The 20,669-nt window shown below is 41.7% G+C and overlaps 3 protein-coding genes across 7 annotated transcripts; 1 reads left to right on the forward strand and 2 right to left on the reverse strand.

Annotated features, from left to right (window-relative positions):
* Positions 1-521: 521 nt before the first annotated feature.
* LOC115756576 lies at positions 522-4,377 on the reverse strand. Of its 2 annotated transcripts, none has more exons than XM_030696413.2 (6): positions 3,972-4,377; positions 3,327-3,494; positions 2,615-2,879; positions 2,371-2,537; positions 2,126-2,266; positions 522-1,103 (listed from the first exon to the last, which is right to left on the reverse strand). In XM_030696413.2, exons 1-6 carry the CDS (start codon positions 4,014-4,016, stop codon positions 756-758), a joined length of 1,134 nt encoding a protein of 377 aa, XP_030552273.1. In that variant the 5' UTR covers positions 4,017-4,377; the 3' UTR covers positions 522-755. The 2 variants fall into 2 exon arrangements, with proteins under 2 accessions (XP_030552273.1, XP_048137401.1); XM_048281444.1 differs by lacking the exon at positions 3,972-4,377 and adding an exon at positions 3,612-3,798.
* A 3,202-nt stretch (positions 4,378-7,579) lies between these two features.
* Positions 7,580-10,472, forward strand: LOC115728009 (lysine histidine transporter-like 6). Its single transcript, XM_030658340.2, has 8 exons — positions 7,580-7,719; positions 7,838-7,980; positions 8,238-8,621; positions 8,986-9,379; positions 9,580-9,685; positions 9,849-9,940; positions 10,041-10,109; positions 10,174-10,472. Exons 1-8 carry the CDS (start codon positions 7,693-7,695, stop codon positions 10,270-10,272), a joined length of 1,314 nt encoding a protein of 437 aa, XP_030514200.1. The 5' UTR covers positions 7,580-7,692; the 3' UTR covers positions 10,273-10,472.
* Positions 10,473-12,916: 2,444 nt separating this feature from the next.
* Positions 12,917-18,863, reverse strand: LOC115727294 (GDT1-like protein 5). 4 transcript variants are annotated; one of them, XM_030657479.2, is made up of 12 exons: positions 18,565-18,672; positions 17,006-17,065; positions 16,850-16,897; positions 15,734-15,822; positions 15,595-15,631; positions 15,459-15,509; positions 15,267-15,335; positions 15,142-15,186; positions 14,985-15,046; positions 13,730-13,802; positions 13,542-13,633; positions 12,917-13,244 (listed from the first exon to the last, which is right to left on the reverse strand). In XM_030657479.2, exons 1-11 carry the CDS (start codon positions 18,655-18,657, stop codon positions 13,565-13,567), a joined length of 696 nt encoding a protein of 231 aa, XP_030513339.2. In that variant the 5' UTR covers positions 18,658-18,672; the 3' UTR covers positions 12,917-13,244; positions 13,542-13,564. The 4 variants fall into 4 exon arrangements, with proteins under 4 accessions (XP_030513339.2, XP_048137404.1, XP_048137403.1 ...); XM_048281447.1 differs by adding an exon at positions 18,732-18,863 and having other exon boundaries at positions 13,235-13,633; positions 18,565-18,633; XM_048281446.1 differs by having other exon boundaries at positions 13,235-13,633.
* Between the last annotated feature and the right edge of the window lie 1,806 nt (positions 18,864-20,669).

The following is a 20,669-nucleotide window of genomic DNA, read 5'->3' on the forward strand; positions in this document are numbered from 1 at the left end:
GCGTCCCCTCGCCCAAATCCCGGCGAGGGCCGTGACACCTTCGCTAGCCACAAGCAATGAAGACCGATGTCTATGTCAACGATTTCTAATCAAATTTAACCGAATGAACTACATTGACAAATCATTAAAAAATTTAGGACTAAAATGATTCAATTGAAAAATTTAGAGCTAAATTGATTTCAATATAATAAATTTAGAATTTTCTGATACTTTTTCCATTATCTTCATAAGTTAAAAGATCATCTCGTCGATTTGACGATGGTGTTTTGTGAGGCCAGATGTGTGGAGGTACCATATTTAAAATGCCACTTTTGACTACCTCGTCACACTCTTGTAACAAATTTTTACCTTAGACATCCTTGATTTCTCATTACAAATGGAACAGAGACATTTCTTCTAGTTCTTCTCACTCTTTGTCCACCAAATAATTCGGGCGGTTTCTTCTCTTTCTGATTCATCTGTCAATCTCCCCGAAGAAAAACACTCCGGGAGAAGAAACTGATCATCTGTAACCAGGGCTGAACAATAAATCGCCCTATTAGTTGACGCGATTTGAATTCCTACAAGTAGGGAATGCACGGCACAGATTTTATATGCTCCCTAGCACATCTGGCCTTTGAAAAAGAACCGAGAGATCGTGGAGGATGAAACCAAAATTTTCAATTCCCATCGTTCATTCTGCACATTAAAACCATCTCTTTCTCCCTAACAGGACGTGTGAATATACAAGAATCCTTCCCAGTCGTCTCTGTACTCTACAACTTGAAAACGAGTGGTGTCTCGCATCTGGTGGGATGGTAAGGTATGATCTTCACGATCCGGCTACCCTGAGGCAACGGCAACTCATCACCCGAAGCGATCTTCTCATGCCAGACAAACTCATTCTCGTGCTCCAACTTCCTCAGAGTTTCGGTAGCCTCATCGATTTCTTTCTTGACTATGACTTTCCATGACTCTTCCCCAGGAATTCTCTTTTTCGCATTGATCAATGCTTCAGAGAGAACTCCGATGGCAACCCCGACTTGGCCAGCCGTCCTCAGCTCTTCTGCGAGGTACTTTTGGCTTCTTAGCTCATGCAAGGCTTTGCAAGATGACATATATTCCTGGGCAGACCATTAAAAGCACCTTAAAGAATGCACACCATACTTCAACTAATGGAGTAATGTTTGTGCATGTTCAATAAAGTTGCACTTGCCAAAATCAAGTTCAAAGTGAAAACTTAAAGTAGAGCGTTCGGCGATGACAGGTCTAACTCGTTTCTATTTCCATTGAACTATGACCTCCAGGTTAAGTTAGTAATCAAGGAAACTGGCCAAGAGCCAAATTTTCCAATGAAACAAAAGACTGCTATATGCTCCAGTTGACAACGATTTATTTCTTTCCATATGACTCCCATGATCACTAGTACATGGACATCATACAATATAACTTCCAATAACTTCTTCGAAACAAGAAAATTTGTAAATACAACTAATTACAGGTTCCCAAGCATAAAGCAGGACACATAAAATCATGTACACTGTCAATATCATCTTCAAGCTGAAAAAATAGGTACACTGCCATCAGAATCTAAATCAGCCAATTAAATTGGTCCTCAGACAAAAAGTATAAATGCCTTGCACGAATTTACGATACCAAATCCTAGAAATGTATTGATCTCACATATATCAGCTTACAGAAAATAATGTCCACATGGATCAAGCCATTTCAGCTCTTTGAACTTTGTAATCATGCAAGCTATTCAAACTAAGTACCTGGAAACATAAGAACTTAGCAGGCCACAGCACCTGAATTGACTACACCAACTTATTTCATATTTACCACGTGACAAGAGTGCATAAAATAAATTACCCGTCAATGATTATTTATTCATTATCATGTCCGCTGATGCTAGTAGTAACTTTATGAGCAAGTGTTTTAAAAGGATAAATATGGTAATATTTCTAAAGTTGAAGCCTAACATGACCGACTTCTGAAACGAAGGGCCTTTACCATGTGACCATACCATCATTTATGAGTACCATCATGATATATGAGGCTTACAACTCGATCCCGTCCACAATTTGAATTTAAATCAAACAAAAGCAAAAAAAAAAAAAAAATGCAAGTTGTACCATGTACGTACCAAAAGACGAGCTGAAATATCCTTGAGTTCACTAGTTAGCAAACACGTGGCTTCATCAAGAAACTCTGAAACGCCATAATGCAACTTACCCAAAAGACCTGCAGTAGTTCTTTTCTCTTCAGCCTTCATTATAGTTACAATCTGTGTAAAGATGAACAGCCAAACATCAGACCAACAGATAAAGCTTGTATAGAAAAGTTCATAACAACACTTCAACTTGTCTTAATGGACAATATCACACTAACCTGGGCTTCAGCCAAACAAATCAGGCTCATAACAGTGGTAAAATATGATGTAGCTTCGGGTGGCCTCTGAACAGAGTTAGCAGATTGTAATGAAGACAGAACACAATGAGAGAGATGATGGTAAACTCCAGCAGCTTCTCTGAAGAGGGTAGCAGACTGCACCAGATCTATAGAAAAAATCAAAGCTAAAGTACAGTTATGCAAGACGAAGCCATTTCATGTAACTAAAAACATCGATGCCCACCTTCAGGCATTACTTCTACTGCCCTCTCACGAAGAATTGCACCGTAAAGGAAGAGGTTCATTCCGAGCTCAAACCGAATGTCATTCACTTGGAAGTACTTTGGACCCATGAGATTCAGAAAAGGCAATGTGCCAGTAAGAGCACTCGCCCACTGAATTCTAAGGTTTGAAATCCAACGAACCATCTGGGTGTTGTTGCTAGCCATGTCGACATGGAAAACTAGGTTCTCCAGCAAGGGTAGATACTGTTTCGACTTTTGGAGATCCTGAAGCAAGTTTAAAGAAGAATCAAGCAGAATGAGATAGCTGCTAAGTGCTTCCACAGATTGGTAGCACATGCAGAGCATATGCATGACGAAGAAAACCCTCAGAAAGCCGTCATAAAACTCATCTCGCCATTACTGGAAATTCAAGCATACAGGACGAGCTCATTCAGGAAAAAAATATCAGCGTTGTGTTCGTTAAAGAAGTTTGGATGTATATTGCAACCATCGTCTAGACAGAAAATCCCAGTATCACATGTCCAGTATTGAAGCACAACATAATTATTCCTCAGTTTTCATAATCGATGACACTTTTCCCGTTCTTGCCAATTAATCTCTTTGAAGGGTTACGATCAAGAAAGGCATGTTGTAATAATAAGTCGATCAACAGATTTCACATACGGAAAGAAACAGAACTTTTCAGAGACAGTTGCGAAACCACCAAATTACCTGTTGATTCTGAGAGGTAAGCCCCCCGGACATCTCTCTCGCAATGGCCTCGGTAATCGAGCTTGTAGCATTTATAGTTTCCTCGATGGCCCGTCGTTTAGAGCTTAACTCTTTCAGTTGCTCCAGCGTGCCACAGTCAAGAGCCGCAAAAACCTCTTCAAACACAATCTGCAGACATTGACATCAGCATCACCCACTAAGTACTTGCATCCATGACTATCTAGGTGCAACAGGCATCGAGAGATGATGCAAGCAATCCGATCATTCCACACCAACAAAACATACAGCCTAGTATGAAGCTTCTGAAAGGTTGAGAACTTTAGCTCGACTCTAGGACACAATTTCATGATTCTTTCCGATGGCATAATCTCTCTACTTCTGACCATCGATAACTCTTTTGCTGAAACAACCGATAGGTTTGAAACTCGAATTGCGCAGAACTACTGGAAGACACCAAAAAGTAAAGATGGGCAATACCCTCCCCAACTTGACACAGATATTAAACGGACAGCAAGTCAAATTTGACGTGACGAAAGAGAACCACAGCAACATTCGTACCACGAAGTCCACCTAATCAAGCAAAAACAAGACCCAAAAAGATAACAATCTGAACTTGCACGTAGATTCATGGATAGAACCAACAACCTTCTTGGTTTTGAGCTTCGCCGGGTCCGGAAAATGCAGCATCATCTTTGCCCACGTGCACGCTCGACTCTGCTTCGATGACGATCGTGAAGCAGAATCAAGCTGCTGCCCGATTCGCTTCCAATCTACACACGGTTCAGAATCCCGGGGCAAATAGAAAAACGATTCAGTCCGAATCCGACTCGAAAATGCGACGAAGTCCGGATTTGGGAAGGCACCCCAGTAATGGTAGGCCTCCGACCTGATCGAAAATCAGCCGCGAACGAGACGTTTCCGCAATGGGACCCAGCGAGCGCTGAATCGGACAGCAATTATTATCTTTTCCGATTAACAGATGAAGATTTAGAGGTGTGTTTACGTCAAAAGATAAACTAAGGTTGGGACGAACAGGACCGAGGGTCGTTGTCGGCACAGTTTGTGATTCAAATTGCTTCTCTGCTAAGGAGACGAGAAAAAATGAAAGAGGCACGGAACGCCGAGCGGCTCGGAGAGAGGAAGGAGAGCGTGGGCCCCGTGGGCTCCCGCGGTTTCTCTGCTCTTCCCATGATCGATTGTCCACGCTGTTTTGGGCCGGTCCGTCTTCTGGGCCGGGCCTGTGTACGTGATTGAGCCTCCTGTGTGGGAAATTCAAATCAAGATAGCACAACTTTTTTTTTTTTGGCGAATTCAAATTCGATATTTTTGAAGAGGGTGAATCCAAAAATAGAAAAAATAAAAATAAAAGGCTCATAATTTCACTCTTGGAATAAATTTTTTCCCCAAATTTTCAAACGTGGTATGTAAAAATTGCACAATTTCGGCACTAAGACAATCGTGGTGATCGTGCTGAGAATCCTTCCCATTAGCGTTAAGACTTACCAACTATAAATACATCTTCTCGAACCACAAAAATGTGTACTTCTCCAATCATATGTCGTGCCTGGTCAAGATGGTTCTCGAGGACGACAGAACTAAAATGTGAGTCGCCAATGTCGTGTCGACATTTAAAAACTTGGGCCGAAAAAATGCCCCCGGGCACAAAAAGGTGTGCTTGTTTTCTTGGTACACGGCCTGGTGCGAAAAAAACATTTTGTTCATCATGTCAAAAGTCAGTGATTATCGTTATTTGATATTTCAAGGTAGTGTAGATTCCGTGCACTCTAATCAAAGTTCATTCCCAAAAGTAACTGAACTGAAGGGAAGTTACTGTGCTTATCAACAACGGCCAGGCCAAAACAAAGCTGGAGACTGGGGCGTTAAGGCTCAACTTCGTCAGTCTCTTCCTTAAAATTGGGCTTCAAGACCCCCACAACCTCTTTTGGATGTTCTTTGTTCTTCTGAAGCCCATTTGGATTGTCCTTCTGCATCATCTACTTGAAATGAAATGAAGTTAAGTTGTTTTTTGACCAAAAAAGAACAAAAAATCAAAGTTCATTCGAGAGCGAAACATTTTGATGATTGTCGCAAATTTCGTTTTCTGATGCGGATCAACTGAGTACAGTACACAGAATCAAAGTTCTATTTCATCTGAAGGGCAACAGAGCTGGGACTGGACCCCTCAGCCACACCAGATGTCAAAAGGGTTCGGCCATTAATTTGGAGCGGACCAGCCTAGGGAAGATGAACAGTCTTTAAATCTCAGAACCAGCTGTGCACCGAAACCGGTCTGGAGAATTGCCCCTTCTTCCCCGTTTCCCACGTCGAATGTCATGAACTCCAAGATGCGAGACTCGTCACAAGAGTCTGAGACCGAGACTGACCCTTCTTTACTTTCTTCGAAACTCCTGCCGCAATCCCATTGAAGTTCACGCCTGGCTCGGTGGCGTCCTCCTCCATCTCATTCAATTCAAGTGAAGATGGGTCCTTGACCTTACTTCTGCTCTCTTCTTGGATCAGTGTGGAGAATCACGATCGCCCAGATATTTTCTCGGGAGTCGCAGTTTGTATAATACATTCCGTCAAAGCGGAGGCTTTGGTCAATTCTTGCCTGGACCCGTTTACTGTAAACTGTCCATCGTTTACCGGATTCAACCATTTGAAATTATAACCGATCCAAAGATCCTAGCCCTTTGACCCAAAAAAATAAAAATAAAAAAATCCTAGCCCAGCTTTTCAGAGGTAGGATGTTCTAGTTCTTTCTATTTGACCCGACACCGATCGATCTAGCCATGAGAAGAGTTTAAAAGAGCTCTAACGGGCTTCGGAGGACCAAACGCATGTTTGTGGCGAAATACGATGACGACTTGTGACTAGGGGTGAAAGGCCAATCAAGATTGGATAAAGCTAACTTTCAAGAAATCTATTTTAATAGAGCGTATGATGTTTTGATGGCCTAAGATAGAGCACTCAATGGGCTAGGGTGGCCCCATTTCGCTTTACCAACCCTAGGGAAACTTTGAATATAGGCATGGATCGTTTGTACGGACGAAATTTTGGGGTTCTAAGATCCAAATGCTATTAACAGGATCGACATCAATAATCCCTCGCACTTGAGAAGTAATAACGAAAATGGCTAACCCAATGACTTGTTTTCCAGTTAGAGACATCCTAATAAAATCCGCAATAATTTCACTTAAAGAAGTGACTTGTCGTTTTCCTCCGGAAAATGCAATTACTAAATTTTTCCTGAAATCACGACGAAGCTTAAGAGACGATAAAAGAATTCTTCTGCAGTCTGAATTCTTTTCTAAAAGATAAAAATCGTTTCGATCGAATGAAAAGGACTGCCTCGTAAATGGCAACGATATGGGCTATACTGATAAGCATTCCAATGAATAAGATGATGACTATGATTGTAACCAAATGGAGCTTTAGGAGCAATTTTAAGATGAACAGCGCTCGAAGGGGGGAAGAATAATTCCTCCACCAACTCCCCCACGGAACCAGTTGAAGAAGTTGCCACCACCGCTTTAGTCATTGTCCTCCTCATGCAGCTTTATCCCCAAGTGTAATCATTAGAGGATAGATCCCAATCACCCACCAACCCAGCATTTCGTCCTCAGGTTTTGAGGAGAATGTTTGCTTTGATTCACATCCATGAACCAATATTTTGGGTGTCGGTAATTCACATGACTGCGAAAAACAATTACTCTATTCCTCGGTTTTTATTTTTTTCTGTTTTCGGAAATAGATTCGAAACAAAAATTCATTTGATAAAATAATTCTATTTTCTACTTTCAACACAATTTCATTTCCGGTCCTCAGTCACCTCTCTTGCGTCCCTGCCCCGTTCGCCGTCCGCCGGTTACCATATGGGCAGGGGTACTCCTTTCAAGTGACTTAAAGGTCATCGGGTACCTGTTAAGATAAAATGATGCTTACCAGCAATTATACCATGAACCTGGCTTCTCTTTTTCTGACACAGGTTCACTTAACTCCTGCTTCGTCTTTGTGCTGGACAGGTGATTGGTTCATTTACCAAGTTGTGTTTAATGGGGGCTACTGATAATCAATGCTGCAGTTAGTGTAATTACGTAAGATTTTGCCTTACTTGCTCAAAGACCCATTTCGAATTGACCCAAAGAAGACACAGAAAAAGCATTAAGTAGACCATTAATTAACCACCCCTTTAACTTTCCCCCACTCTTTCCTTCCACTTCCCATCATGCCTTTGAGCCACACTACCCCCCACCGCTCTACATATGTTAGACACATAAGCCAACCATCTTCCATTATTCCTGCTCTGCTCTCTCCTCTCTCATTGCCTCTCTTTCTCTCTTGCTGTCCATCTTAAGCTCCAAACATGGTGTCAGATTCTCCTCCTTCCAAGGTTAGCATCAAACCCCCCACTGTCTTCTCATCAGATGATGAGATGACCGCCTTCGTAGAGATTTTTGCGCCTAATTGCTTGTTTTTCTTTGCTCATCTTCCCCTTCTTTTCTGGGCAGGAAGTGGCCGCGAGCGAGAAATGGACGGAGGGGGGCGACCCGGCCCGGCGAGCCAAATGGTGGTACTCCACCTTCCACACCGTCACGGCCATGATCGGCGCTGGTGTTCTCAGCTTGCCTTATGCCATGGCCTATTTAGGATGGTAAAGTGAACCGATCTTAGCTCTTACCAGATGGATAGGCTTCAATCCCAGATCAATACCTATGTTGTAACTTAAGTGCCTGTCCAGTCTTTTGGGGCATGCCAGTTTGGAGTCTAGACTTCATGTACAGTCCCTCATGATGTCATGGCTTATTTACGAGTAACTGATCACCGACCCAAATACGAGGAAAAGACAAAGACTGGCTCAAAACTTTGACCCTTTAATTTGTGTTTTTGTCTTGTGTTTTGATGTTTCAGGGGTCCAGGGACAATGGTGTTGGCCCTGTCCTGGTGCATGACCCTGAACACCATGTGGCAGATGATCCAACTGCATGAGTGCGTCCCGGGCACCCGGTTTGACCGCTACCTCGACCTGGGCCGGCACGCCTTTGGCCCGAAGCTCGGCCCCTGGGTCGTGCTACCGCAGCAGCTGATCGTCCAGGTCGGATGCGATATCGTGTACATGGTCACTGGCGGCAAGTGCCTCAAGAAGTTCGTGGAGATGGCCTGTGTCAACTGCGCCCGGATCAGGCAGTCCTATTGGATCTGCATCTTCGGCGGGATCCACTTTTTCCTGTCCCAGCTCCCGAATTTCAATTCTGTCGCCGGTGTTTCCTTGGCCGCGGCAGTCATGTCTCTCAGGTACGAAAACGGACACTACGGATTTACTCTTCCAGCTCGTCGTCCTCTCTTCAAGGTCTCTTTTCGCCTCCTGATAAACTTGACTTTCAGGATTTTTTATCCATATCAGGAATATGTGAAAGTAAATGTCTGTGCTTGTGCATGTAGAAAAAGAAATGATGATGATGCTATTTGGCTAGTAAGACACTTGGTCGTATACTTAAGTCCTAATTTCGGGTTACTGAGCCTGTAAATGTTAATAACGCTCTTAAGTCACAATTTGAAGTCCGAGGTGGTCTCAAAAGTCATAATTGGCTAGCATGTTGAGCCTCCATTGATGCCAAGGATCACTCAAAAGACTAATTTTTAAGTCCTCCAATTGCAGCTACTCGACCATAGCATGGGCGGGAAGCCTAGCCCACGGCCGAGAACCCGGCGTGAGCTACGGCTACAAGAGCACGAGCGCAGCCGATTACATGTTCCGTGTGTTCAACGCGCTCGGCGAGATCTCCTTCGCGTTCGCAGGGCATGCGGTGGTCCTGGAAATTCAGGCCACGATCCCGTCGACTCCTGAGAAGCCTTCAAGAGTCCCGATGTGGAAAGGCGCAGTCGGAGCCTATTTCATCAACGCCATTTGCTATTTCCCGGTGGCGCTCATCGGTTACTGGGCCTTCGGGCAAGATGTGGACGACAACGTGCTGATGTCGCTGAAGAGACCTGCATGGCTCATCGCATCTGCTAACTTGATGGTGGTCGTCCATGTCATCGGAAGTTATCAGGTACTTCGTGCCGTCAACGGGAGTAAACGTCTTTTTTCTCCTTTCAGGATTAAGTTTTTAGCTGAGTTCATAGCTCTGGGTTCGCTCATGGGATCAATCAACACGAGTTATTGCTATACAATTCTGGTACAGTTGATATGGTTGCATTTGCTTTCTTGGGCGCAACGGCTAACAAGACGATCGGAACTGAAACATTGCAGGTCTACGCGATGCCCGTTTTCGACTTGTTGGAGAGGATGATGGTGAAGAGACTGAACTTCCCTCCCGGAATCGCACTCAGGCTCGTCGCGCGGTCTACCTATGTTGGTGAGATTCCCATTGCCCTGCTCTTGATTACTTAAACTTCCAAAAGGAACATTGTTCAGCGAACATTTAGAAAAAGATTCCAATAACAAAGTGGTACGCATGCTAAAACACGAATCTACCTTTATCCTTTGACTAAAATTGATTCCTGGATGAATGCTGGCAGCTTTTACGTTGTTTGTTGGAGTGACGTTCCCTTTCTTTGGGGACCTACTTGGTTTCTTCGGTGGATTTGGGTTCGCTCCCACATCTTATTTTGTGAGCCTCTCTCTATGATTACAAACTTCATGAGACGATTCGCAATTATGTAAATGTGCTCTTGAAAAGGATCGTAACTTGTCTCCGAGCATTCTCGCAGCTCCCAAGTATCATGTGGCTGGTCATCAAGAAGCCTAGAAAATTCAGCATCAACTGGTTCGTCAACTGGGTAAGTCAATATCTCCGACCAAACTTTTTGTTCATTTCTCACTGGTTACCGTTGTGCGCTTCAGGCGTCCATAGTAATCGGAGTGTTCATCATGACGGCATCGACAGTCGGGGGGTTGCGGAACATCGTGGTCGACGCATCCACTTATAGGTTCTATACTTAGACACCAAGTGTAGGCTGTCCATCGGTCTTTCATGATGTAGTTAGCAAGATTCCAACATCCAAGAAAAAAAGGCGTCTTGTTGCCTATCCTACTGTGTCATGAACGAGAAATCCTAAACCGAGTCAATGTTCCCATAAAAATTTCTTTGTACAAGTTTCTACATAACGGCCCGTGTTCGAGAACTCCTTTTATGCTCTCACAAGGTTCACAACCTTGCGTTTTGACCCAAAAGAAAAAGCTCAAGAGTTTATTGAGTAATGTTTTCTCGACAGTACACGGTACAATATCAATCGTAGATTTATACATTATCGGTGATGACAGTACCGTCAGATCGTTGTTATCACCGAGCTACTACGCTCATTGATGGGGCGATCCGTATATGTATTCTCGTAGGCTTTATCGTAAGTGTGACTCTTTTTACCACCAAGCTACCACGCTCGGTGTTTCAAAAAAAAAAAAAAAGAGTTAAATAAGCAGCAAAGAACCAACTTCGTCACACTTACCTTACCAAAAAAAAAAAAAAAAAAAAAAGAACCAACTTCGAGCAGACTCCAAATTGTAGATGACATCGTCCCACGTCCTCACATGCTTGATGGCGTAACTCACTACACAAGTCATACTGCCAAATGTGCACTAGCTGTATTAAACTACGACACAGAGCCGACTGAGTCGTATGAGAGACATTCCAGGTGGGGCATGCAGCGTGCGCATTAGTGGTGAATTCGCGTCACCGTTTACGAGCGGATAAAATTATTTAAAAAGTCCTAAACCTATTTTATTTTGACCTTCCGATTTTAAACTTCTCAATTTCGTCAATTAAATTTAAATTTTTTTGGAATTTTGTCAATTTAGTTTATTTGGCTAATTTTGATAGGAAATTGCTGACGTGGATAATTTTTGTAAATTTTTGAAGTTTATGAGTTTTTCATATTTTTTCATATTTTTTTTCCTTTCGATATTTTTCTTTTTCTTTTGTACTACCAAGGTCACAAGCAAGGGCCGGCAGACCCTTGCTAGCCACTAAGTGAGGGCCGCAAGGCGCTAGCCAGCAGCGGGCAAGTGTTGCAGTCCTCGTCGGCCCTCACCAGAGTTGACAGAACAAAAAAGAAAAGAAAAAGAACAGATTAATTTAATTTTTTAAAAAAAAAATTATTCACGTCAGCTCTTGCCGTCTTACTTGGCACCACCGGCGCAAGTCGGCGATTTTCGATTAAAATTATTCGGATAGATTCAATTGACGAAGTGTTAAAAAGTTTAGGACTCAATTGATAAAATCAAAAAAGTTTAAAACTAAATTGATCACGGTGCAATAAAATTAAGACTTTTTGGATAACTTTCCCCTTCCGGATCCTTTTCACCGTACAAAGTCTCGTCATCACTTCCACCAATTCTTACGGGTAAGAAAGGCAGAGTTGGTGGAGCAATTTGGAGACGCCTATAGATCAATTGTACAAAGTCTCCCCACGCGGACGAAGTGGCTTTCTTTAACAATTATAAATGCAATGGCCATCGGAGAACTGGAAAAGCGTTGCGTCGGAGGTATCAAGTTCTGGACTTTCAATAAAGAGAGGCTTTAGCTTTGAATCAAAGCTAAAGAAAGAAAGCTTTGCTTCCCACTACCAACTGACAAAACGAAAGGAAAAGAAAAAAAAGAACGAAAAATGGTTGTCTGGGTCTGCTCTATCTCGATCATCGACAATGGATACGATCATATACGCTAGGGAATACGTATATGTATAGACACATGCACATGGGCTATGAAGATTCATAACATTACACAACCTCATGCGAAAAAGTAAAACCCTTTATTTTTCTAGCTACGGGGCATTGCATAATCCAAGGTGAAAAACAACCTTTTCAATTCTTACTTTTGATTGTAGATATCATGTCCGTTGTGAATCTATGAAGAGTTTCGCCAGCGAGCAACTCAACACCCTAAGGCCGGAAAAATTACCAAAAAAGTCAAAAACTTATTGTAATTGTATCAATTTAACCTTGAACTTTTCTCCTTCCTTTTTTTGCTGGTGGCTGGCCAAAGTCACCGGCACTAGGAGAGAGATCGCAATGCCCCCACCAGCCAAAGCAAGGGTGCGCGGCCCTGTAGATTTTGAGAAAATTTTCTCAATGCGCAATGGGGTGGAAGTACTTTGCAACTGGAGGGAATTATTATGTTTACCTGTAGAATTTGAGAAAATTGCACACTGAAAGAACTTAAGAATTTTAGGGTTTGTTCATGATTATTTCATGTTAAGGTAGTTTGCATGTTGGTCTTCAAGAAATGAAATAAGAGAAGGGGCGAGAAAGAGAGGAGTGGTCGAGGAAGGTGAAGATTATAAGTTCGAATCATAAGGAGAATGCATGAATTTGTTCGCAGAGTCATTATTAAGATAGAAAACTTTACAGCTAATTGTTGGTATTTTACCCGATAATTAACCAGATGGGCCAATTGCACACGAGAAAGCATCAGAAGGTACTTTATTTTATAAAACACATTGGCACATTCTTCATCTAGAAAATATTAACTATAGAAAACCACCTGCTAATTGGCCAGAAAAAAAAAGGCATGTTGGACAGAATACAAGTACACGAAGACTACATATTATCTTATGGAAAAATCAAGTGAGAAAGAGTAGCAGAAATATGGTGAAGAGTAATGAAAGCCCTACCAATCGCAATGGAATTCCTGACATTGACATTCCAGTATGATTTTCATCCATGGGAGAGTTAGAAAGGAAGCAATATGTTAGATGGATTGAATGAAGTTTCTAAGAACTGTCGCTATAACAAGTCGAAAGTACACCATCGTTGCTGGCTAGTGGCTACCATCACCATGAAGCCAACTCGTGTCTCTTTCGAAATTAAAGTTGTCATCGTTTAGCGTCCTAGCGGCTATGAAGTAATTTAAAGATAAATGGTTCCAGTCCCCTTCTTCTGGCAATCCAAAATGCTGATTTTCCTTGTATATCTTCTCACTATGGCAAAAGAAACAAAAAAGTTCAGCAGATGCAATCACGTGAAGAAACAACTCAAAACTCAAGTGGCTTTCCCTGCAAATAGTTCCTCCTTCCCAATTGTACCGAACATCATAACAAGAAATAGGCAGGGAAGTCGGTGAACGCAAGCTCTTATGAGAATCTAACTAACAGGATACCATTACTTTGAACTGGGTGGAGTTGTGTCAAACTTGATTTAACAGGAATGTGCTAGCAGAGTTTCAATTGAATCAGTGGTCCAAATGTACGGCAGATATTGGATGTAATATCACTCACCTTAAACATAATCGTATGTCTTACTATTCCGCTGCTGAGAGAAAGGACTGAATACCAAACACGATAAAGAGGACTCCGCCTGAGAGGGCTACCTGAAAAATGCAAGAGTTCAAGCATGTCCCAAATTATTATCACAAGAAGGAAAATGTAACTCTGCATTATACAAACAAGCAAGAGGCCGAAATTACCATTCTCTCAGAAATCTGAGCCGCCAAGCTCTTCCCTCCCACAACAGCAGCAGTTGTGCACAATGCTTGTCCACTGTGAAAGGGACACACACCGGAAATATGCAGAAAGTGTAATTATATCAGTTTTCAACCTTAAGTTTTGCTCTTGCAAAATTGAAGAAAGAGGTCCTATGACACAAGACGGCAGATTCTTAGTTAAATACCATCATATGCAGTACAAAATTTTAGACATTTAGATTTTTAGGTCTGTTCATATAGCTAGAAGGCACTGGTCAGAGTATGAGAATGATGCTGCCTGCATGATGTTTTCTCCCAAACCAAATTTGTGCATGCATATTAAATCATCAGAAGCACAATGCCGCACAACGTCTACAAAATTCTCGAACTGTGATTGAATGACTTAGTACAAATATATAGTCGTCAAAGCAAAGAGCACTGCCACTGTATTAACCCTGGTTCTAGCCCAATTATCTGCTGTCCCTAAGTCCAAACTACAGTAGGTGATCATCATATATCAGAGCATAGCAAGTAGAACCACCTTAATAAGTTGCATCTACATGAAACATGTAGAAACCACAAGGATCAAACCACCCACTCCTCATTCACTGAGAACTGAGTACCATGACTGTTCACCCAACCAATGACCGAGGGTTGAGTTCTATCAACTTTCTTTTCCTTTGGAGAAATCTAAGAAACCTCAAAAAACTCAATACTTGGGGATTGCTTTGGAGGACGGCCATGTGGTGAAGCGGAATAACACATTCCAACTTTCTCATCGTCCACAATAAGCCAACTTTTCAAGTAACACTCCAGCAATTTGTAAATAATGTCCTCACTGATTGTTCTTTTAATTTAATGAAAATGCTAGTGAAAATAAAAACATCACTCGAAATAACAAAAGGGATCTTTTTCTATTTTCGAATAAATCGATTGAAAACTAAGTGACTATTTATGGCCAAAAATAAGTTCATAACCACCAAATACATTCATTAGGAACAACTCATCCTTGGATTAACAGAATGGCAGTCTCAACTGATTAATGCAACCTTTTATACCCAAGTTTTTCAATGTTTGAAGAAACAGGGAGTTAATAAGCATTGATGAACCAAAGAACAAACTAAGTTATAGTTATGAACGTGTCAAGACTCAAGACAAAAGCACAAAGCCCCATATGCGCTCAAAGCTACAAATAGTAGTCCAATATGAAGAGACTCATATGAATGTCTGCAACAAGAAGATGCGGAGCTTGACTTACACAATTCCGCCAAGAACAACACCAAATGGATTCTCGTCTGCAGCCAGACCAATTGTAGCCAACTGAAAATGAAATTGCACTCAGTGCAAATGAAGCGAAGAAAAGAGTTCAGAGAATAAAATTGTAACAGGAACTTGAATTTCCCTGGACTGTCTACCTGACTCTTGTCACCCCATTCACCGAAAAATGTGATCGAAAATGCCTGCAGAATGGAACAATGTGAATAATAAGGCAACCTTTATTTTGTTTCCAGACATAAAAAATTCAATATAGATATCAAACCTTCAACAAGATGGGTGAGAAGAACTGTGAGAGAAATGGCCGCGTCTCTTTTTTAACATCATCAGCAACCTGGCAGGTTCACTAAAGGTGTTAGAGCATAAAGCATGGTCTCAAATATTCTGACTTCAATTTTCTCAACCAGCCACATCATAAGCAAGTCATTTTGTCATGTTTTATTCATCAGAAGTGTACCTTGCCATTCTGTTTGGCTGGTCCAGGGTTGGCCTTCGTCCAGTCAGCATCCTAACGACAAGGCAAACATACAGTCACAACTGAGTGGGATTTCTGTATGAAGTAATACAGACAAGAGAGACGAAGGAAGACCCACCAATTTTGCTTCAACTTCAGCTAGTTCTTCAGATTCCCTGCAAGGGCACCAGACAAGTTCAACACGAGTTAAACCTTTTTGTCTAGAGGAAGAAGAAAAAGGTTAAGTCTGGGGGAGAAGCAAAAATTGATAATCATACCCTCCCTCATGAAATCCATCCCACAAAGACCATACGCCAAACCCAAAGAATAACAACGTTGTTACATGGTGAGTCCATTTACGGGAAATCTGCATCACGAATCCACAACATCACAATATATTCAATGAACCAAAAAATGACATTCAAATAAAAAAATCTGAGAATAAAGATTCTTTATATGGACTAAAAAGGAGAAACGAATCACAGTGTCACAGATTCAGATCGTGTAGCTGAAATCAGTATGGTGGTGTTGTACTAGATTGATGCTGATATGGTGAAAATGTCAGTCGAGGTTCATCCGTCTATGGTGAACTTGTTAGATGATCCAGGTGAGTACAAGTTCAAGTGAGTTTTCTATTTTCTCTTGAAATGAAATGAATTGGCCCATTTCTACAGGCATAATGCATCAATGCAATTAGAAGACATGCAGAAACGAAATGATGGTAATAGCTAGGTCAGCTTATCACGCACTAAAGCTATTTCTCTAAAGGCTTTGAAGCAAATTGCATATAAAAGAATCAAGTTCAGCTCATTTCCACTGAAACCCTTGGCCTGTCGAAAGCCTTTCAATCTCACTGTCTAGACTGATTCCAAAACCGCATTTTAATAGGCTCTATAAGTACGATATCAACCAGGAAAAAGGTAAAACTTGGTCATGACAACAACAAGAAGATGTGCATGCAGTAGATTCGGGAGGTAGGCCTGTTGTTGCAGCTTATTACTTCTACTTGTGACTTTCCCTCCATAATTTTGAAGAAGGAAAAGGTTATCTCGAGTTTCGAAAAATTTTGAAAGATCATATGTGACTTTACATGTCGATCATTGTACTTCGAAAGGTTTGAGGTGTTTTACATTAACAAAAGTCAAATTATGAGAGTTCCAAGATAATGAAATTCCCATCAATTAAATAAAAAGCTGCAGAAAGGCCAAGCATATGTTCATTCTAGAATTATACTAAAAGCAAGTGCCTCAGGCCATCACTCCCTTGAAAAGAGCATCAAATGGACATCCAATATGAGAGAGAAAAAAAAAATTGCCCTCATTATGTATATTGACATTCACTAAGTAGAAAGAGAAGAAAGAAATACGGCAGGAATCATAAAGGAAACAACTAACCAGATTAGGAGCAGCCCAACCAACAAAAGCAGAAAAAATAGTCATCACCTGGATAAAAGATGCAGAAACAGAAGGTCTTAGTCCGCGAAAGATGAAGTGTCTGGAACACTTCATGCTAAGGGACTACAAATTTGAAAGTTGTAGAAGTGCACTTACCACCAAAGCTGCCAAGCAACCTGACAAGACAAGTCGCCTTGGGTGACGCATAGCCAGAATCTGAAAACATGAATCGTGAAAATGAACATGGAAACAAGCTATTGCGGAGGAAGGCAGAGTTTGATGAACTGCATGTCACAATGGAACCTATACAAGCAGCTGACATGAAACACTCACAAGAGGGACAAAGCTACTTTGGAAGCAGTTGCAAGATAGGATGTGAATATGGGGAATCTCGTATTATCTTTCATCCCCCCTTCCTGGCCAGTAACACACTGATTTTTGGCAAAGTTATAGGGAAGGCTACTAAAACACTTGTAACTGATGCTGGATAGGGTTATGGACTCACGGTATTATCTTGCTTATACCAAAAAGGAAAAGAGCTTATATCATGCTATTAGCCTATAAGCAAATGATACTAGAGCCGTTCTTTACACCAATCAGACAAAAAAAAAAAAACCTCGGGAAAAACAAAATGTCCTTGGATAAATTGTAGACGGTTTTACCATGATGCACTCAAGAAAGGGATCGAAGGTTTGCACCGTGGTCCAATTTTTGATAGGTTGTCTTGTCAATGACATATTTCTGCCTTAATACACAACACTTGTCATGCAAACCTATCTATTTTTTCATATAAAGTAGTGCCACCAACTACAATGGCGACAAATGACAGAAATAGACTCCAATATCCTAGAGATGAAACACTTTCAGCTCATGAAGTAAGGTGCTACCCGAGAAACAACATTGTCACTGACTGCCCAATTTTTTACCACTTACGAATTGGCGTTCTCCGCAATCCGAAAAATGATTTGTAGTTGTAGCAGAACAGGATAACTCATATACCCATAATGACAGAAAAATGGAAGAACTAACCACTAACAACAAAAGTCAATCTGTCAATCCCCCAAAGTAAACTCCATGAAACTAATGAACTCTTTCAGATAGTATCCAGAGGTCAACCAAGCTTTTCCAGCATCAAATTGTTTCCAAGTTCGAATTCTTATACATGGCACTTGTTGGCTAGATCAGCCGATGGTACAGTGACAATTTCTACAAACTCTAAACCACCCATGTCTTTGCAAAACCAATCCAATCAAGTAATACAAGCAAAAACCTGAACCTAGTATGTAGCAACATGTCAAGCCTCCTCTATCTACAGTCAACCAAAGAATAACTGGACAGGTCCCTTCCAGAGTAAACGCCAAGGCACGGGAATTAAGAAGAAACGGTACTTAAATCGATGTTTGGAACATGAAAGCAATATAAAAGCATCAGAATTCAATGAATTCACTTCTCATGTTTGCCACGAAAAAGGCACTCCATTCAATATTTAGATAGCTGGTCTAAAAGAGAGCAAGTGCCACATTGGAAATACTTTTATCCAATTATAAGTAGCACCAAAAATCCTCTCCGAAGCACTTGCCATTTTTACCTCAAGCGATCAACACGCGGGACGTGGTCTAGCCCATCGCGAGCAAAAAAGAGAAAAAGAAAATCCCATAAATCGGGGGGTGGGTGGGGGGGAGCAACATGCGCGGATCGAAGGCAGTCAAACTCACCGCAGCAGCAAAGAACGTCTTGTCTCCGATTTCGGAAAGCACGGTCATGGCGAGCGATTTGGAGAAACCCTGGCACAAACCCAGCAATTTCATTCCCCACCCATCACGGATCAATGCGAAGCATCGAAGGCGAGCTCAGAAATCAAAACGAGAAAAGATTCCGTTACCTGCAAGACGGAGGTCATTTCGACTCAGCTAACGAACGGAGAGATGCGCGAGAAGGAAGCGCCGAGCAATGCTCTAGATACTCCCTCCCTCCCTCCCTCCCTCAGGATTCCGAATGAGCTTGATGGGGACGACCAGGCGTTGCGTGTACGCCGTTGGCGGCGTTTATTAAAGTCTCGCTGCCCCGTTCTGAGCGAGTGAAAGAGGTCAAAGAGAGAGAAAAATAAAAATGTCTTCTTTGTGCAGTACCTTTATGCCGATGCCAAATTCAGCCTTTCAGCAACGGAGATCGAAAGTGTTTTTTGACTTTTTCTTTTTCGTGAGAAATAAGGGCCATCAATCGTCATTAACAAAAAAAATATATATATCTTCATGTCCAATCATCGTATCGTGTCCGGTTCCGTGCATGCCACCTTTGTGTCATTCGCACATTATTTATATATTCAGTAAACGAGCCATAAATAAACTTAAATTGCACAATATAATATGGATCCATAGCTTATTTAGATCCAACCCAACTCCATCTTTCTCTCACCATGACTCAATTTCACGTTTGCCCACTTTGTACTCTCATCTCAATTTGAGTATAAATTTTTCTAAATTTAATTAAATATGAAAATGTATTAGCAACGCAGATCGGATCGTGTATATGCTAGGTCGAATATGAATTACTAGATTTATATTGCATAAAAATAGGTCAAGACAAATTAAATAAGTCAATTTTAATCGGACAATTTTCGACCCGACCCCACCCGACTCCACCCATTTGATGAGGCTACTTTTGTCCAATATATTAATCAATCGCTCTTCATTTGAATGCAAGAGCTGGATTTGGAACGATAGAAAGTAAATCGATAAAAAGAGAAAACCCTACTCCTAAGGAAATAAAAGGATAATGATGTGCGATAGCAGGAGTGCCGAAATTTTCATATTACGCTAACTTGAGCGTTATAATTTTTTTCGCTCACTTAAGTGCTGTAATGAAGTAAAAAATCGATCATTTAAGTTTCATTTCTTAGCAATCAACCTACAATTTTCATCCGACGTGAAATTTCTTAAAATTAAAAAATTTCCCATGTAGATTATTATCATTATTATTCTGATTTTTTTATTTTCTTTTTCTTTTTTTCTTTGTTTTTTTTTCGGTGCCGCCGTGGCCCCGTCGGCCTTCGGCAAAGGCTTTCGCGACCAGCCAACCGCGGGTGATCGGCAAGGTGGCCTCACCCAGATTTGGCAAGCGCTGCCGGCGATTGGCAAGGCTGCGGCGACCTCGTTGGCCCGCCGGCCTCACCTAGGGCCTCGTGGCCCCTCTAGCCGGGGGTGAGGCGGCCCTCTCCCGGATTTTATAGGCAATGAGGGTCGCCCTCGCCGGCCAAGAAAAAAAAAGGAAAAGAAAAAATTCAAAAAACTTTCATACAATAAAAAAAATTGTTCACGTCGGCATCGGCGATGCCACGTCAAATTTTCGGTGAGGCGAATCACAAATAGCATTTGAGTGATTGATTTTTCAAATTTATGGCATTTAAGTGAGCAAAAGAAAATACATGCCACTCAGTGTGTACCATGACAATCCTGTTTTTATCCCGCTTTTGTGGAGGGGGGGCATGGTTTTTCTATTGCTGGTGGGCCAACTTGAACTGCCGAGGGCCGGTCGCTCTTGATCAAATAGGAATCTTCCTAACATCTTTTGTGTTGCAGTCCCACGACACGAGACGAAATGCACGTCCGTCTTGGCGCCTCTTGAGAAGTTTCGTGACGATGGTCTGCTTATCCCCGCAGCACAGCCCTTTCCAATTTCGAAGTTGTCCCCGTTAACCAATTCGCCAGAGGTCAAACGTAGGAAACTTCCTTTGTTCTGGCATGCAGATCCGCCCAACTAAGCGAAGATTCGATAATCATACCCAATTAGTAAATAGTAAACGAAGTCTTTTACCCTAAAA

The sequence above is a fragment of the Rhodamnia argentea genome, chromosome 6 (genome assembly GCF_020921035.1).
Source record: "Rhodamnia argentea isolate NSW1041297 chromosome 6, ASM2092103v1, whole genome shotgun sequence".
NCBI lineage: Eukaryota > Viridiplantae > Streptophyta > Magnoliopsida > Myrtales > Myrtaceae > Rhodamnia > Rhodamnia argentea.

What these genes read in the sequence shown, in the direction of transcription:
- LOC115756576 (XM_030696413.2), bottom strand. Translation starts at nt 4,016, where the DNA reads ATGATGCTGCATTTTCCGGACCCGGCGAAGCTCAAAACCAAGAAG. An exon ending in CGAAGCTCAAAACCAAGAAG is followed by an intron (nt 3,495 to 3,971) that starts GTTGTTGGTTCT and finishes CAATGTCTGCAG; the next exon opens with ATTGTGTTTGAAGAGGTTTT. An exon ending in AGTAGAAGTAATGCCTGAAG is followed by an intron (nt 2,538 to 2,614) that starts GTGGGCATCGAT and finishes TTTTTTCTATAG; the next exon opens with ATCTGGTGCAGTCTGCTACC.
- LOC115728009 (XM_030658340.2), top strand. Translation starts at nt 7,693, where the DNA reads ATGGTGTCAGATTCTCCTCCTTCCAAG. An exon ending in CAGATTCTCCTCCTTCCAAG is followed by an intron (nt 7,720 to 7,837) that starts GTTAGCATCAAA and finishes TTTTCTGGGCAG; the next exon opens with GAAGTGGCCGCGAGCGAGAA. An exon ending in TCGCTCCCACATCTTATTTT is followed by an intron (nt 9,941 to 10,040) that starts GTGAGCCTCTCT and finishes GCATTCTCGCAG; the next exon opens with CTCCCAAGTATCATGTGGCT.
- LOC115727294 (XM_030657479.2), bottom strand. Translation starts at nt 18,657, where the DNA reads ATGAAATTGCTGGGTTTGTGCCAGGGTTTCTCCAAATCGCTCGCCATG. An exon ending in CTGAAGTTGAAGCAAAATTG is followed by an intron (nt 15,510 to 15,594) that starts GTGGGTCTTCCT and finishes CCTTGTCGTTAG; the next exon opens with GATGCTGACTGGACGAAGGC. An exon ending in AATGGGGTGACAAGAGTCAG is followed by an intron (nt 15,047 to 15,141) that starts GTAGACAGTCCA and finishes TTTCATTTTCAG; the next exon opens with TTGGCTACAATTGGTCTGGC.